The sequence below is a fragment of the Triticum urartu genome, chromosome 2, assembly GCF_003073215.2.
Source record: "Triticum urartu cultivar G1812 chromosome 2, Tu2.1, whole genome shotgun sequence".
Classification (NCBI taxonomy): Eukaryota; Viridiplantae; Streptophyta; class Magnoliopsida; order Poales; family Poaceae; genus Triticum; species Triticum urartu.
Window position 1 is genome coordinate 446,546,871 of NC_053023.1, and position 18,622 is coordinate 446,565,492.

At 47.6% G+C, this 18,622-nt stretch overlaps 2 protein-coding genes across 2 annotated transcripts; both read right to left on the reverse strand.

Moving 5' to 3' along the window:
• Positions 1–2,079: 2,079 nt before the first annotated feature.
• Positions 2,080–3,802, reverse strand: LOC125537796 (GDSL esterase/lipase EXL3-like). Its single transcript, XM_048701107.1, has 3 exons — positions 3,373–3,802; positions 3,050–3,180; positions 2,080–2,909 (listed from the first exon to the last, which is right to left on the reverse strand). Exons 1-3 carry the CDS (start codon positions 3,671–3,673, stop codon positions 2,268–2,270), a joined length of 1,074 nt encoding a protein of 357 aa, XP_048557064.1. The 5' UTR covers positions 3,674–3,802; the 3' UTR covers positions 2,080–2,267.
• A 351-nt stretch (positions 3,803–4,153) lies between these two features.
• On the reverse strand, positions 4,154–7,112 carry LOC125537795 (amino acid transporter ANT1-like). Its single transcript, XM_048701106.1, has 3 exons — positions 6,703–7,112; positions 5,188–5,826; positions 4,154–4,945 (listed from the first exon to the last, which is right to left on the reverse strand). Exons 1-3 carry the CDS (start codon positions 6,931–6,933, stop codon positions 4,553–4,555), a joined length of 1,263 nt encoding a protein of 420 aa, XP_048557063.1. The 5' UTR covers positions 6,934–7,112; the 3' UTR covers positions 4,154–4,552.
• Between the last annotated feature and the right edge of the window lie 11,510 nt (positions 7,113–18,622).

Consider the following 18,622-nt stretch of genomic DNA (forward strand, 5'->3'; position numbering starts at 1 on the left):
CAAAATCCCAATCAGACTTGATACATGCAGCGTCTTTTTTATGTTCGGCTGTTTGGTTACCTGTGTATACTATTATGCCTGCATCACACGATTCTTAAAGCACTTCTGGGCCAGACTCGCTAGAAACTGCCCTGACTCATGTGATGGGACGAAGCGCACATGGGTGGCTCCCTGGAAACGTGTTAGTTGTTAATCACTTTATCCCCTCACCCTCTTCCTCCTTCTCTCGCCGCGCTCGCCGCCCCCGCTTGCCGTCGACGCGCTCACGCGGCAGCTGCCGCCTCTGCCCCGCCGCCCGCGGCCATGGCTGCAGATGCAGGTGGCCTCTGCCCTCCACGAGTTGCAGATGCGGATGGCATCCGTCCTCCACGCGCGCTGCCCCACTCGCACACGCACTCCCCCTTCCCCACGTTGCCCCGCCCCCGCGCACGCTGCCCTGCCCGGCCTGCATGCACTTGCCCCGCCCCCATTGCCGCTGCCCCCCGCTCGCCGTCTGCGCGCCCCCGGCGCGCGCATCTGCCGCCGTTGCCCTGCCCCCCGCGCACACATATGCAGGTGGCCTCCGCCCTCCACGAGCAGCAGATGCAGATGGCCTCGACCCTCCACAAGCCACGGAGCTGCTGGGCTTGCTCGATGCGGGAGGGAGGCACGCTTCATATCGCGCTAGTCGAGGAGGGCCTCCCCCACCGCGGCGGCCCTCTCGATGGTCTGCACGGTCACACGGAGGTCCTCCACGAGTTGCAGATGGCCTCTGCCCTCCACGAGTTGCAGATGCAGATGGCATCCGTCCTCCACGCGCGCTGCCCCACTCGCACACGCACTCCCCCTTCCCCCCCTTGCCCCCCCCCCCCCCCCCCCCCCCCCCCCCCCCCCCCCCACTTGCCCCCCCCATTGCCGCTGCCCTCCGCTCGCCGTCTGCGCGCCCCCAGCGCGCGCATCTGCCGCCGTTGCCCCGCCCCCCGCGCACACATATGCAGGTGGCCTCCGCCCTCCACGAGTAGCAGATGCAGATGGCCTCGACCTCCACAAGCCACGGAGCTGCTGGGCTTGCTTGATGCGGGAGGGAGGCACGCTTCATATCGCGCTAATCGAGGAGGGCCTCCCCCACCGCGGCGGCCCTCTCGATGGTCTGCACGGTCACATGGAGGTCCATGACGGCGCGGTGGTCGGACTCGCCGACGCACGACGTGCAGCTGCTTCATAGAGACGCGCTGCTTGGTTGGGTGAGCCGGGCAACTGCTGCAGCTCTCTCGAGCGCGCGGACGAGCCCAGCTACTACAGCTCCGACGAGCGCGCGAGTGAGCCAGTCTGCTGCAACTCGAGGGTTCACTCCCCTGCCTCTTAAGTGCAGTTGTTAGCTACTAATCACCATGCATATATGCAACCAAACACCGAGTGAAAATTACTTCACGATGACAAGACATCACATGCAGGCAACCAAACTACATGCCAACATTGTCTTTTTCTTGTTTTCTTTTAATCAGGGCCTGCTCAGCCTGGCTTGTTTTTGTCCTCTTTGTCTACACTATTCACTGTAGATGCACTGTAGCTGGCCTAGGGCCCGGGGCTTATCCCAATCCTGGGCCCGCCCCTACCCTTTGTGGTCTTCCCCTACCCTTTTGTGGTCGAGTGGGGTGGTAGTGGGCGGGCGTTACTGAGGGCTCATTCAGTTTGGAGGATTTCTTAACGTAGGAATTAGGACTAGTATAGGAATTTTATAGGATGGCACTTGCCACCCTAAGGAATTGGCTCGCCTCGTTTCTACGCACAAAATAAGCTTTGAGTGGATGTGTAATTTCCTCCAAAAACACAGGAAATGAATAATATTCCTACGAAATTCCTATACACATTTCCTACAAACCGAACGCATCTATAGGAAATTTCCTTCGGGATCCTTGTTTCTATGTGTTTCCTATGAAAATCCTTCAAACCGAATAGGCCCTGAGTCGGATTTTTTCCTCCAAAAATGAACCAGGCCCGTTAGCCTGGATCGGGGTGGCAAAATCCAGCGGGCGGGCGGATGTGTGTATGGGCAAGTGGACGCTGGGAGCGGGCCGACCAGGCAACCTGCTGGGAATGAATCCGTCGAATTTGTTGCATACAGCGACTCAAAGATCAGCGCCACGTGTCAACCCCTTATTAGACAAAAATTCCGACCTAAACTAAAAACAAAATCTGTGGACTGATTGCTAGTCAGTTCCAGAGTTATTGCGTTCTTCCTTTATTTTTCCTCCTTTCCCCCTTTGTCCTCTACCACTCATAGCTAGCTAGTTCATGTATCTGAAGTATTTTTCGACGACCATGTCGATGATGACTTTGTAGGCACTAGAGCTGGGGTGGTAGATGTCCCAGAAGACGTATTTGGCGGGTTCGGCGCAGACCGGGCTGGCGAAGTTGCAGAGCACGGCTACCGCCAGCCCAAGGAAACCGCAGCACGAGTCCTTGGCGTTCTTGAACCCGAGCGCCTCGTGCCGGTGGATCACGTCCTCAAAGATGGCGTAGAGGTCGATGAATGTGAGCGTGACGCCGGGGAGCTTGGCGCCGAGCATGGCCATCTTTTCCCTGACCTTGTTGTTGAACATGCTGGCTAGCTGGTTACGATCCGTGGCGCACTGCCGCCGGATCCCGCCAGAGAGAATGCGCTGCGACGGCAAGCAGCCCACCGGCGGCACTCCCGTCAGGGCGATCCTCTTGGCGCCGAGGCTGACGAGGGTCTGGATGTAGGAGATGGCGCGCTGGACCATGAGGTCGCTGTACTGCTCTACCGACATGGGGTCCCCGAAGGTGAAGTGCTCCACGATGTCGTTGCTGCCCCACACGAGGAGGTAGAGGGCCTTGTCCGGGATAGTCCCCACCTTGGCCTTGTACTCCAGGAACATCTTCAGCTGCTGCTCCATCGACAGCGCCGACTGCATGCATACAGGCAGGGATCTCGATCAACTGTAGATATGATTTGCACGCATGCATGCATGCGTGCCTACATCGATCTAGCTAGCTCCATGCATCGCGAGCTCGTGTATGTGGTGAACGCGTACGTAGGACGACGTACCATGGTCTTGCAGGTGGCGTTGTCGTAGCCGCTCCCGGCCGATGCGAAGCTGACACCGGTCTTGAGGTCGTCGAGGGTGAGGTCCTTCTTCAGGTACGGCGGGACATTCTCCTTCACACCAAGTGCCGCCGCTGCATTTACAAAACCATTGTGATCCACACTGACTGATACTATCTTAATTATACTCCCTCCGTCCCAAAATAAATGACTCAACTTTATACTAGCTTTAGTACAAAGTTAGTATAAAGTTGAGTCACTTATTTTGAGACAGAGGAAATATGTAATTGCCGTATATATGTGTGTGATCGGTGATACATACGTACCTAGGAAGTCAACACTGATCCTACCGTCCGTGAACCGGCCGGTGGCCTTGTGCCCGGGGAAGTCCCTGCCGTAGGGCGGGAAGTTGGCCCTGACGATTGTCCTGATATAGTTGTTGTTACCTGTGTCTATAATCGAGTCACCAAAAGCAAGGATCGCGGGGTATTTAAGCGGCCCGGCAGTAGCCGGGGGAGCTGTGGGAACCTTCGGCGGCACCGGCACCGGCACCGGAGGAGGTGCTGCCGCACGCACCCCGGTGATGACTCCGGCGAGAACTAGCAGGGCGGGGATCATGTTATACATGGTGGTGAACGCCTAGAACCGTGGACGCACACTTTTTGAGACTGGTATGTGGTGTCCGCCATGGTAGATAAATAGGCCGTGTCCTACTCGTTCCACCAAGTGATTTGGTCTAAAAGAACACGGCAGTTGCATGCAAGATCAGCAAGACCCGGGGTGCTCACCCGCATGTCCTTGTAGGTTGACATTTGTGCAGTGATGCGATACTTGCTCTTCTTCTTTGTCTCGGGACGGTGGCTAAATTTGGCAGGTCCACCTAGGCCTAGGCAGGGAAAATTCATGAGTCAATTACACCATCTGTGTCTAAAATTGGCGAAAAGTCACTTTAGTGCTATAACTTGCGATGTACATTGAACCGTGCAACTACTTGGCTTCCATGAGCATATCGTGCTTGTGACAAAATTAATTCTTATATTAGTTTGACAAAATAGCCAGCAATGACAGATAAAAAATATACTCCATTTATTCACAAGGAGAAAGACCTGAACAGTAGATTTGGTGAGTATTTTCTTTGCTCTGCAGCTTCACATGGACAATAGCATTGATGGACCCATGTGCTTCCTTATCATCTGTATGAACTATCAGACTCAAAAACAGAAATCCTGACAACAGACAGATAAGGATCACAACCAAATCACGATAAACATCATGTTGCCTCCTATGAATACATTTTAAAAAAATGATACGAAAGGTAAAGATACATATAAAGTACACCACCACCTAACAAATCAAACCAAGGCAGGGGATAATCAGCTGAGTATGAAAGTCTTCTCAATTTGATGCATGTTATCCCAGGGCAGCAGATATTTCTCTCCAGACACGTCTTCCGAAGAAATAAACCCTAATTTGCAGATCTTGGACATTTTGTCATTACTTCATCAGTCAGTGTGACGAGAGAGCAGTGAATATTCCATAACCAGCAAAACCAAGGCCAAACAGAAGGAAGCCGTAGTCCAGCACTCTTCTCCATAGGCTCATTGATGATCCTACGATGTTGAGGTGGAAGAAGGTGGGTAGCACAAAGGAGAGCAGCGCACAGACGGTGCACCCAACAAAGGAGACGAAGGACCCAAATGCAGGTATGCAGGATGCCATCACAGTTAAAATAGTCACCATGATGATGCGGCTCGAGTGCAGGCCTAGCCACTCGGCACCAGGAACCCCGTGGGAGAGCTTCTGGAAGCATCCACTTGATCTGAGCCTTGTCTCCACAATCTCGTGAATCGGGTGCATCATAACTGGGAATGTGAATGCTAGTGCAATGCATAGGCCAACCTGCCAGTAGATTTTTTGAACTTTTAGGATACAAAGATCACTACTCCAGCATGTTAGATATCATGCGGCAATAAGATTTACAATTTTTCAAATCTCAAAATATAATAGATTCACACTTGAATCATACTTTATGACCTTATACAACCAATTATCAAGTACTGGGGCTACAAAATATTTGACGAGAAGCAATAGCATATTTCAACAAACAATTACACGATATAGATTATGAAAATTGCACTAACCTTAACAGCAGCAGATGACCAACTATTGGGAAGATTAAGTGTTATGATGTCCTTGGTAGCCTCACCATAGGCCAAGTACCCACATACTCCAAAACATGCATACACAACTATGATGCCCACAACTGCTTGAGAAAGCACCCAACGGAACTTTCTACGTTCCGCCATTGATGATTCTAGTGCCAGTGTCATGCTGAATCCTTCAAAGCAGAAGACCGCGACTCCAAAAGCGAAAGGTATCGCCAAAACCCCATTAAAAGCACTTCTATTTGCAAAAGGATGATCAATTAGTTGAAGATCTTTTCTGATAACCATTGCCACCGCTAGGACATTGCACACATCAGCAAATATACTGAATGGTGAAAGAGAGGATAGTGAAAGAATGAAGGACAACGCGATTTGCACAGGCAATAGGACGGCAAAGATGAAGCCAGCTGGTGACATCGACTGGCTAAACACGGAATGCAGATTTTCACCAATGAATACTAGGTAAGCTACAGAACCACCCGCTTGTGAGATAAGAATGAGAATTTCCGTCAAGCACCGACCTATAGTCCCAAAGCACTTCTCACCAAAATCTCCATATGTATAATTCTTTGGTTCATCAGTTTCTTCCTCTTGCAATTTATCTTTACAGTCCACCTTCAGAATAGAAATCGAAACAAGTAAATTAAGCAGCTAAAAAGTTGTTGCTATCAAAACAGAAGTTCAGAACATTGTAAAAATCATAGATGCGGCACAGTACATACACGATTCATTTTTTATCATACCATCAGTGTGCTGATCAATGTGAAGTATAAACACAAATTAACAGGCAAAGTCCTGTTCAACAAATTCAACACACTGAAGAAGCAACGAACAGTAGCACAGTTCAGAAAGTATGACCATTCAATTTAACTAGAATGTGAGAGGAGAAACTACCACGTTTACAGAAATACTACCAAGAACAGGCTAACGGCTTAATGCCATAAGGCTGGTCATGACCATGAATAAGGCTTCCATTCTGACACTATTCCGGGAGTGCTTCGGACTACATGATTCATTTGGTTTTATTTCTTATTATGTGTGCAAAATCCTGACCGACCCTGGTTACCGTTCCTGTTATACTGGAGACAATATGGGACCATATTTTTCTGATGGGAAATGGAACGAAAATACTGAAAGTGGCAAGCCTCTTTACTTTAAAGTTGGGCAGTGGGCACAGGATATCCCCATATGAAAAATCAATAGTGTCCTTAAACACGAAGACGCAAAAAATTTATCCCGAGTGACCAAATACTTTACCCTGTCGCTAATATAGTACTTCTAGCGTATGAATGATAACAACAACATGGTAGTACGGCTACGATTAATCTTCAATCGAAACGTAAATACAGACACCATGCAATTTGGCATGGACAGCAAGTCCCAATCTGCTTAAGCTGAATGCAATGCAGGATGTGGCCGTAGAACGGTAGAAGTAGTAGTATTAGTATTTAGATGGCATCCGGTAGTGTTAATGCGAGGTACGGTACTGACCAGGAGGAGCATGCAGTAGAGCGTGGCGAATCCGGCGGCGGCGACGCCGAGGGATCCGGCGACCCAGCCGGCGGCTCGGAAGGCGTAGGGCAGGCCGAGCACCCCCGTGCCCACAATGGACACCACCACGTTGCCCAGCGTCTGCGCCCAGGTTGCTCCTCCCCAGCCTCCACGCCGTCTCCCATCCTCCCGCGCCAGCAGCGGCGCAGCCGCCCCCTTCGCCTCAGCCATCCGCAGCAACAACCGTGGCGGCGGCGACGCAGAGACAAGAGAAGTAGCGGAGCTTTTCGAAGTGAATTTTGATTTTGGAATCTGGTTTGGCGCACGAGGGAACGAGAGGAGGAGCCGTCGTTGTACTACCGTGGTCCGTGGATGGTGAGCGGGATGGGATCACGTTGGAGCTTTCTGGATATCTGTCGGACGCAAAAGCTTCGCTCACACGCGAATCGATACTGAGTGCTACAACCTGTGTTGCATGATCAGTTTACAATCCGTTTGGTTATATGAATGGGATTTCGTATCTGTGGCCTGATTTAGCCGAATGAATCTACATCTTATATCTATACCAATATAAAAAGACTAAAAGGGGTAGATCCAACTGATCCCGGCTATCGAACTAAGTTAATCCAACGAACTAGACTGCTCCAATGACGAGCGTTAAATGTATAACGTGCAACTCATACCAAATATTGCACTAATCATAGGATTAATACACAAATAATAGCATGCCTAATATTCACGTGCAATTAATATATTGCCTAAATATTAACGTGCGTGGCACGTGCGCATTTACTAGTCTATATCTATATCTATATCTATATCTATATCTACACTAATATAAAAAGACCCAAAGAGGCAGATCCAATTGATCTCAGCCATTGAACTAAGCTAATCTAACGACCTAGACTGTTCCAATAGCGAGCGTTAAACGTGTTTAACGTGTAATTAATATCATACCAAATATATTACACTAATCATAGGATTAACACACAAATAATAGTATACCTAAAATCCGCGCGTAATTAATATATTGCCTCAATATTTAACATGCGTTGCACGTGCCGATTTACTAGTCAATATAAAAAACCCAAAAAGACAGATTCAACTGATCTCGGTCATCGAATTAAGTCAATCCAACGATCTAGACTGCTCCAATGACAAGCGTTAAACGTATTTAACATGCAATTCATACCAAATATTGCAATAATTACATGATTAATACACAAATAATAGCATGCCTAATATCCACATACAATTAATATACTGCCTAAATATTAACGTGCATTGCACGTGTGCATTTACTAGTACCCGTTAAAAAACACATGTTTTTCACTCCCCTTCCGTATGGCTGAGTAGAAACACACCCAATGCTTAGTTGGATATATTCGAAAAAATGATGTTTAGTTGGAAGCCTATGGTATGCAGATGTGAAGTGTTGTTTGGTTATACACAAGACATGCGGTCTGGTAAAATCTCTTGTTGAAGTGGTGAGGTTACAAACATTCAGCCTTTTGCACAACATAGTCGTAAGCACTCAAGATAGTCATATGCAAAAGTCTTAGACCATAGTCATATGTCTCAAGGTCTTGAACTAATAATTCAACGTTAAAGTAAACTAACACGCAACAAAAAAGATAATAACCTAAAGGTCCAAGGCAATTGTCTCTTGTGTGGATTTCACTTGGCCATCATCTCAACACCATTGGTGTCGAAAACAACCACTTGAAGATTTCGGGAGTCACCACCTTAAAGGTCACGAGGTACCCCGGTCTTCAACTGATGAGCTAGGGCGAAGGGGCACATCATTTTATCAAGGGTGAGCCAACTATTGATCGCACTGTTAGGACCCGATTCTAAGTCACACCGATCTAGCATGTAACACATCCTATCACTTTGCGGCCTCATGCACGGTATCCTCACGGGTGTCACCTTACCTAGCCCGGGACCATTTACGCCTTTTGGCTCATGTATATGATAGTGTCGCTAGCATACATATGACAGAGAATCCGAGCCCACATGACTAGTCGTAAACCCAAAGTGGCACTAACTTATAGGGACAGGCATACATGACCCAGCAATGCACATGTCGGTTAGCAGCGAGTGAATCCGGGCTGTAGCAAGCTAACAGGACTCTGGTAGACACCGCGTGACATTTCCCCGAAGGGACAGACACATGAGCAAAGAAGGACACATGTCGATCATCCATGTGTTCCGGAGCAGTATCAAGCTACCATGGCTTAGTGGGACCACCAGGAGACATTTACCCATAAGAGAGGCTACCAAGAATAAATAACTAGGTTATCGGATCCCACACATACCAAGCATTTCAAAAGCATACACACAATATGCTCGATATGTGCAAATACAACAAGGCATTACAACAAAACTATGTGACTCAAAGTATTTATTCAATAGGCTCCGAAGAGCCAGATATTACAAACATGGATCTCATGACCCAACATTCAAGTCATACAAGAAACAAGCACAGGCGGAAGCATAAACATGTCTGAGTATAGACATCTGAAAAAAAGAAGGCAATAAAGCCTGTCTATCTATAAGACCCTCCAAAGGAGCCAGACCTCTGTCTGGGATCCCAAGCTAATTGTCGAAGCCCACGTGGAACTACTAGAGAGACTGAAGTCTCTCTGCAAAATAAATAAATAAAGCAAACGTGAGTACAAATGTACCCAACAAGACCTACATCAGAACTAACTACTTATGGATCAGTATCAACAAAGGGGGTGGTGGAGTTTAACTGCAGCAAGCCAGTTTTGACTCGGTGGCTATCCTGTACTACGAGTACTTCCTTTGAGGTGGCGCACACGAGTCCACATATTCACCATATCAATACACCACTATGAATCCGCTCTCGTCTCCCTACGAGAAGGCCATCCATAGCAATCACGCTTATCTTGCGCATTTTAGATATTCACTTCCAGTTATCTATGAACAATGTAAGCGTTCCAAGTGGTCCATATCCGCGGACGCGGCTATTCGAATAGATCATTTATAACCCTGCATGGGTGTACTTCTTCACACACGCTCCCACCACTTATCGCCATTTACACGACATGTACTCGGCAACCTTCAAGCGGAAGCCCAGCGAGGGTGTCAGCCACGACCTGACTAACCACACAAGTCTCTAGTCCAGGTTTATCGCCTATTCGGGTTCCATCTGCAAGGAAATCCGGCCGGGGTTTCCACTACAACCCCAAATGATGTGTGCAGGGTTCCCGAGCCCACCAAACGGGTGCCCTGGTACACCGTGCCACGTTCCTACCGCATCACAGCCCACCCCTAGAGTCAGTGCTATGCACGGCCTCTAGCATACTACAAACACCAAAAACTACTTGCAACTCCTAGACAGAGGATAAGGCGATTAATAAGTCGAGAGGATCCACTCACTACTGCAGGATGCTGCTAAAGTGACACTACGATCAGAGACCCTTCGACGAAACTGTGTGCGATGTAATAATCACAAACGATGGTGTAAAATAACCATCAAAAAAGGTGCAAACCGTTTGCGATGGTGGGCACATCAAACATGGTTTAGATTTTAGTTACGCGTGTGATGCTGAGCATATGGTTGATCCATACGAACTGTTTGCGATTAGACAGAACAACAGAAACGGGAAGCCATATCAATGTGTGTGCGATATACGTCATACAGTTCGCTCCGATGAACTGTTTGCGATGATTGAGGTGAACACAAACGATTCGGCGTAACAAGATGTGTGTGATACCCGCCTAGCAAACAGGTCGGTAATCAGAATTATGTGCGATCATTATAGACAGCCCATACAGACTTTTTTTGTGAATTGTGTGCTCGTCAGGGCACATAGTTCAACAAACCAACCTGTGGGCTATAATGTAGAAGATCTCTGTCGAATACTTATTACTAACCGTCTGCGATGAGATTGACAGGATAAACAGAGATAACAAATTAATATGAGCGAATGGAAACAGGGATATGTACATTCTGCTTAATTTAGTCCTTGTTGTTGTTGGATGGCCCCACGACATCGTCTTGGTGAGCACGCTTCTTGCCGCTGATGGTTGGCTTTTCATCGCCGCTGCTGTCGTCATTGTCATTGCTATCGTCCTCCTCCTCCTCCTCCTTGTTCGACCATTCCTCCTCATCATCGTTGTCGTCCTCTTCTCCGTCCTTCGACGGCTCCTCGTCCATCTGGTTGTCGTCTGACGACTCTGGAGGCGGCGTCCCTTCCATGATCCAGATATAATCAAGGTCTGGGCTCGACACCGGACTCATGGAAGACGAGCGGGATGATTCCGATGTTGACCTATCATCGGGCGCCACACTACTGGCCGAACTGTCGTCCTCGCTGTCGCTCGACATGGCTGCAGAGTGTGTGCTAGTGTGTAACGCGGCCTGCCGGGGACGATGAAGATGGTGGACACTTAAGCAGGGTATGCAGAGAAGAGGAAATGCCAATTGAAGCGGGGGTTGACATATTATCTAACCGCTGATATAATCAACCGCAATTATTTGTACCTAGTCGGTCCAAATTCCTGGGGTTTCGCAGGACTCCTATTGGCTGGTTTATTTTTTCAGGACAAAAAGATGGAACAAGTTTTGGGATTATGCACCGGTACCGGTACGAACGGAGTAGGATAGTTGGCAAGCAATACATTGAGCTTTTCTTATTGATAAAGCCAGTAATAATCAAACTACAAAGAAAAAGGAAAATATCTGCATGAATCTTCGCGTAACATCAATGGCATAGGACCTAGATGTGCATTACTTAGAGCACATCTATATGTGCTTTAGCAATACTGTCAAACAAAATCCCTAATCATCATTGCAAACAGTGCATATAACATGGCTAATGTGACAACCAAAACTACACATGCTAGTTCCTTCTTGTCTCTTGCTTTCATCTGTTGCTTGTGATTGATTCTTTCTTGCTTCACCGTACTGATTGTACATTCCAGATCAGCCAGTTTCTTCTTCAGCTTTACGTTATCTTCTGCGAGCTTGGTGATAACACTCCGATCCCTGCCATGCCATTCTTCATCCAGCCAGTTAACAAAGGCACAAGCCTCATATCCATGCCAATGTTAAATAGTATTTAGGATGAGCGGTGGCATTAACTGAAGTAAAATGATGAACTTAGCACTAACCTCTAAGGGGCAACTGAGAAACCGTCTGCCAATGTCAAATCCCTCTGTGCATACACGTCAAGTGGGAGTGTGCTCGTGCACACAACTCAGTTTTGGTACTTCTCGGTGGCGCAAAACTCGAAGTCGAACTCGTGTTGCGGGAGTCTGGAGTCATGCTCCGGATCCGGCGGTAGATCGCTTTCCTGGGGGGAGTGGAGGGTGTCATTCAAGACGGATTCATCAAGTACTATACTTTGGACATGCTAAAACGATCGGGATAGATTGGAACCTGACAGGACAATTCGGATCTGTAGTACACCTGCCTTCCGATGACCTTAGGCAAGTGCTCGGCGGCAACCACCGTCATGGCAGCGATACGAGCAGGAGTAGCCGCACCGAAACCATCAACACCACTCGTCCGCATTCCCCCAATGTCAACGCCACGCGAGGGAATTTGGAGGCTATGTAGGGATTTGGGGGAAATGGGGAAACTATGGGGATAATCTAATGGTTGGGAACTACTTATGGAACTATATGTTGTATATGGCACACTGTTTATACATGTCATTTGTGTTTGGTATTACAACGTCAAACACTATTTCCGCACCAAACCGTGTGAGAAGACAACGTAGGTTAGACACGGTTGCCGTTACATAACCGTATGTGATGTACTACCCTGCCCATATAATTGAGTTACGGTGATACCGTCTAAACAACTGCTCTACGGATATCCGCCAAAAAAATAGCTGCTCTGCATATAGAGATGGCGGCGGTGGCCTAGGCAGCGGCTACCAGAGAATAGATCAATCCTCGGTCGGTGGGCGGTGGCGGCGTCATAGGAGGTCAATCCTCGGTCTGCGGCAGGAGATAGGAGGAGCTCAACCATCGAGGTCGGCGACGGCGTGATTCAAGCACATCCATCGCAGTCGATGGCGGGATAGTGGAGGTCGAACTTCAGGCGGCAGCCGCACTAAGCTTTGCTCCTCGACCCTGCTGTCTCAGTGTGTCGCCGCATCGCGCTTCCCTGTCTGCTGGGTGGAGGTCACCGCGCAGCTAATTAATTAAGGTATTATTTTCGTGAGTGCTTAATTAAGGTATTCAATTCCTTAGGGTAGTGTTGTATTAGTACTCTGCGTGTAAATTGACTGGCCATTACTTTTTGTCATTGCACGTCTGGATAACAACATGGAGCGCCCTCAGTAATTATGAAAATAAAACCTTGTGATTTATGCATGCATCTTTGGGTAGCAGTTAATCCGTGTATTAATGTTGTTGTATTGTTTTCAATTACCATTCGTGTTGTTGTAGGATCGAAAGTATGTCTAGAGGGGGGTGATTAGACTACTTGACCAAATAAAAACTTAACCTTTTCCCAATTTTAGTTCTTGGCAGATTTTAGCTAATTTAGGACAAGTCAAGCAATCATCACATAATTCAAGCAAGCATGCAAAGAGTATATAGGCAGCGGAAAGTAAAGCATGCAACTTGCAAGAATGTAAAGGGAAGGGTTTGGAGAATTCAAACGCAATTGGAGACACGGATGTTTTTCCGGTGGTTCGGATAGGTGGTGCTATCCTACATCCACGTTGATGGAGACTTCAACCCACGAAGGGTAACGGTTGCGCGAGTCCACACAGGGCTCCACCCACGAAGGGTCCACGAAGAAGCAACCACCCACAAAGGGTCCACGAAGAAGCAACCTTGTCTATCCCACCATGGCCATCGCCCACACAGGACTTGCCTCACTAGCGGTAGATCTTCACGAAGTAGGCGATCTCCTTGCCCTTACAAACTCCTTGGTTCAACTCCACAATCTTGTCGGAGGCTCCCAAGTGACACCTAGCCAATCTAGGAGACACCACTCTCCAAGAAGTAACAAATGGTGTGTAGGTAATGAACTCCTTGCTCTTGTGCTTCAAATGATAGTCTCCCCAACACTCAACTCTCTCTCATAGGAGATTTGGATTTGGTGGAAAGAAGATTTGAGTGGAAAGCAACTTGGGAAGGCTAGAGATCAAGATTCATATGGTAGGAATGGAATGTCTTGGTCTCAACACATGAGTAGGTGGTTCTCTCTCAGAACATATGAGTTGGAATTGTGTAGTGTTCTGATGGCTCTCTCCACAAATGAAGAGGAGGTGGAGGGGTATATATAGCCTCCACACAAAATCCAACCGTTACACACAGTTTTCCAATCTCGGTGGGACCGAATCAACAAACTCGGTCGGACCGAAAATGTAAACCTAGTGACCGTTAGAGATTTTCGGTGGGACTGACATGCAACTCGGTAGGACCGATATGGTTAGGGTTTGGGCATAACGTAATCTCGGTGAGACCGATTACACAAACTCGGTGAGACCGAATTTGGTAATTAGCTAACTAGAGAGTTGGTCAGGCAAACTCGGTGGGACCGATTTGCTCTTTCGGTGAGACCGAAAAGTTACAAAGGGGAAACACTGAATTTACATTGCAATCTCGGTGGGACCGATTCGCTCTTTCGGTGAGACCGAAAAGTTACGAAAGGGAAACAGAGAGTTTGCAACCCCATCTCGGTGAGACCGAGATCCCTATCGGTAGGACCGAATTGCTAGGGTTTGGCAGTGGCTTATGACAAATGAAACTCGGTGGCGCCGGATAGGAAGAATCGGTAGGACCGAGTTTGGCTTAGGGTTTAGGTCATATGTGGATATGGGAAAGTAGTTGAGGGTTTTGGAGCATATCACTAAGCACATGAAGCAAGAGGCTCATTAAGCAACACCTCATCCCTCCTTGATAGTATTGGCTTTTCCTAAAGACTCAATGTGATCTTGGATCACTAAAATATAAAATGAAGAGTCTTGAGCTTTTGAGCTTGAGCCAATCCTTTGTCCTTAGCATTTTGAGGGTTCCACTTTCACATCCATGCCATGCCAATCATTGAGCTTTCCTGAAATAATCATCTTGGAATAGCATTAGCTCAATGAGCTATATGTTGTTATGAATTACCAAAACCACCTAGGGATAGTTGCACTTTCAAATCTCCCCCCTTTTTGGTAATTGATGACAACATATAGATCAAAGCTTCGACAAATGATAATAAGTATGAAATATATCGTTGCTTTGAGAAGTATGTGATAAGTAAGAGCTCCCCCTAAATTTGTGCATATTTAAAATTTGCTTTGGACTGCAAATGCACAAGGAGTTAGAGTCATGGGTTACTCTTCCATGTCACACACATCTTGGTGGAGCGCTTAAAATGATAAGAATGAAATACATGCACTCATCACCAAGAATAGTGAATGATCACATAAGATAGATAAGATAATAGCATTAAGCAAACATTAAGTGTAGCTTATGATCAAACACATGATCATCAATGTCTCACAAATAATGACGTAGTATCTCAAGCACTCAAAAGCAAACAAGTTCGAAAAACCACCAAATAAAGTAAGAGAGAAAAGCAACACACTCTCTCTCGAAGCCTATGATCTATACATCTTCTCCCCCTTTGGCAACAAGTTACCAAAAAGTTCCTAGAAAATGCATAGTGCTAGATCGATGCTCAGGCTTGATCTTCTGGTGGTGGTGGAGTCCGGATCACTCCAAGGACGAAGGCTTCGGTAGACGCTGAAGTAGACGCTGGAGTTGGAGCTGAAGTAGATGCTGGAGCTGGTAGAACTGAGGCTATAGCTGGTGCTGAAGTGGTGGCTCTGGTGTCAGCAACTGGCACGGCAGATGACCTCGGGCCTCGTGGCACTCTGGCAAAGGCATGAGTGGTAGTCCTGCCTCTCCTCTCCTGCATGTCCTCCTGGAGCTGCTCCACTGCAGACTGAACTTCCGTTACTTTGACATCCAAGTCATAGAACTTCTGTTCCATGATTCTCTCTAGGCTCTACTGATTCTGAGTGAGGGTGGCCAGACTTTGCTCAATCCTCAGCGTGGATGCAATCAAGTAACCAAGCTGCTCTTGTTTAGTCTTCAAGAAATACTCAGATGCCTCCTCTTGAGTTGGCATCTTGGCAGCTTTCTCCTTTCTTGCCTTCTCCTTCTTTGCTTGTGCTTGAACTGATGATGGCTCATTCTCAGTCATGACCACTTGGTTATCCTCAAAATCTGGACGGATGGGAAGGTGTTCCTTGTCCAATAAGTATATGCCTGTGCCCATCTTAGAGTTGATGAGCTCCTGGATCTGAGGGGCATATCCGCAACTCCTCTTCTGATCTGCTGCAGTCCTTTTGATAGTTTCCACTATGAGGCTCATCACCTTGAACTTCTGAGGCACATCAAATACATGTAGCAAGTTGATCGCATGGCCTCTGATCATCTTGTGATCACCTGACTTGGGCAACAAGGTGTGCCTCAAGATCCAATTGATGGTTGGCAGTCCTGACAGAAGATAGTGCACTGAGCCAAATTTGAAAGTGTCAAGTGCCTCATTTGGAATTTCCTTATACATATTGGACATGGAATTGTGTTCCATTTTCTTCTTGGCATATATGTCCAAGTCATCATCATGCTCCTCTGGGGCATTAATGAGCTGTGCCCACTCAGCCACTGTAGATTGGTACCTTGTACCCTCAGACATCCATGTGATCTTTCCATCTGGGTAAAAGTGTGCCGTGGAGTAGAATTGCATGATCAGTTCCTCGTTCCACTTTGTGAGCTTCTGCCCAACAAAGTCAGCAACTCCACAAGCACTAAAGCTGTCATATACTCCCGGGTAGTGTTCCTCCTTCTCCCTCATGTAGGTCCAGTCGACCCATCTCATGTCACAGACAATGTGCTTCTTATCTAGCAGCACTATCTCATAGAAGTCCTGCTGTTCCTTGGTGTGAAATCTGTAATCCACGGCAGTCCTTCTCCTTAAAGCATACGGATCTGCTTCTCTCCACTTCCTCAGCCCTGAATCTCTCCCGAGCTTCATGTCCTCAGCCACAGGATGAGCATCGTTGTGGTCTGGGATCTTGGGCTTGAGCTTTCTCAGAACATTCTCTTCCTCTTCTTCAGCAACAGTCTCAGGCACTGGGGCCTTGTTCTTCTCAGCTGCAGGAATGCTCCTTGTATTCCTCTTGGGTGCAGACTTGGGCTTGGAGGCAGCTTTGGGCTTAGATGCAGTAGCCCCTGATCTTATGGCATCACCCATCAGCTTGGGTGCCTTGGGTGCTGGTGCAGCTACCTCTTCTTCCTCTTCCTCTTCCATGATGGAAGCCTTTCCTAGCACTCTGGCTACGGTCTTCTTGACCCTTTCCTTCCTCTTCTTGCCTTCTGCAGCAACTGGCTCTTGGGGAGTAGGCTTCTCAGTTGAGGCTCTTGCCTTTGACATGGGCTGCCTGCCTGCTGGCCTTTTGATCTTTAGGCCTGGCTTTGTGCCTTGAGCTGGCTCAACTCTCTTGGAAGTGGCCTCTTCCTCTGCCACATAGTCTTCATCTTCGGAGTCTGAAGTTCTCTTCTTCCTCTGTCTCGTGGCAGCCTTTGGCAAGTTGCTAGGGGTGCTCCTGCTGCCCTCATCTGAAGAACTTGAGGGACTAGTGCCCTCACTCATGTGCACCTACTGCTCTGACATGTTCTGGCTATCACTTTGATCAGACATGCTGCAAACTCTGACTGCTGACCCTGTGAATAGGTTATAGATGAGATAGAGTGGATGAGCATCACAAAATGTAGAGATTTTTTGCAAAAGAATGATCCAAAAAACTTAGTTTTAGTTTCCCACTGAAATCATCTCGGATCTACCGATTTTTAAACTCGGTGATACCGAAGCAGTTTTGGCACCTGAACTGGTGAACTCGGTTGGACCGAGTCACAGTTCGGTGGCACCGAGACTGCTAGGGTTTCACAGAGTTCCAAAATCGGTCACACCGATAAGTAATTCTCGGTCATACCGAGTCTCACTTGTGCAATGGCATAAGCCAAATCGGTGGGACCGAGTTTTTCAACTCAGTGGGTCCGAGATGGTTTCGGCGGAAACCTAAACCTAGAATTTTCGAATCAAACCTAATCTATGAGTTCATTGACTGGATAGAAGTTTATCAAACGTGGCTAGAATCAATATGATCACAATGTGCTAGGAATCAGATTGGGGAATAGCACAAAGATCGAGTCCATACCCTAGTTCGGCGGAGACTCGCTACGGCGGCAACGGCGGGGCAGAATTCCCGTTGACGGCGACGGAGACCAGTGACTGGAGGCGGCTGGCGTCGAGAAGACGATCCGGAGACCATGAGGGAAGAGCAGGCTATCGCGCGGGCGAAGGGGTTTGGAGAAATTTCCAAAATTTTGCCCGTGACTATATATAGCCCGACCCTGTCGGTGTGACCGAGTGGAACAACTCGGTGGCACCGAGATTCATAACTGCAGGCAGTTACTGAAAATCGGTGTGACCGAAATGTTCAAATCGGTTGCACCAAGATCGAAAACCTAGATCAACTTAATGATCTCGGTAGGACCGAAATTGGGGTATCGGTCAGACCGAGAATCATAAAGAGGTTTTGGAAGTTTAAGTCTATGACGAATCGGGGACTCCGAGCGCTCCTCACACAGAGTGGTTCGAATCTGACTTGATCAAATTTTGTGATGCAGCATGAATAGAGTTTGAGACGAGAAAAGCATAGATAGCTAGAGGAGGTACTTAGGAATTCTTGTCCATCCACTTGGCAAAAGGAAATAAAACCAAACAATCAAAACAACAAGTGGATGTCCTCGAATGAGTAAAATATGCAACCAGCATGCTCACACAATAAGATGGCAAATGAAATATGTGGCAAGGCATGCACAACCAATTCTAGCATCTATCAAGCAATTTGCGGTGACAAGGTCATCT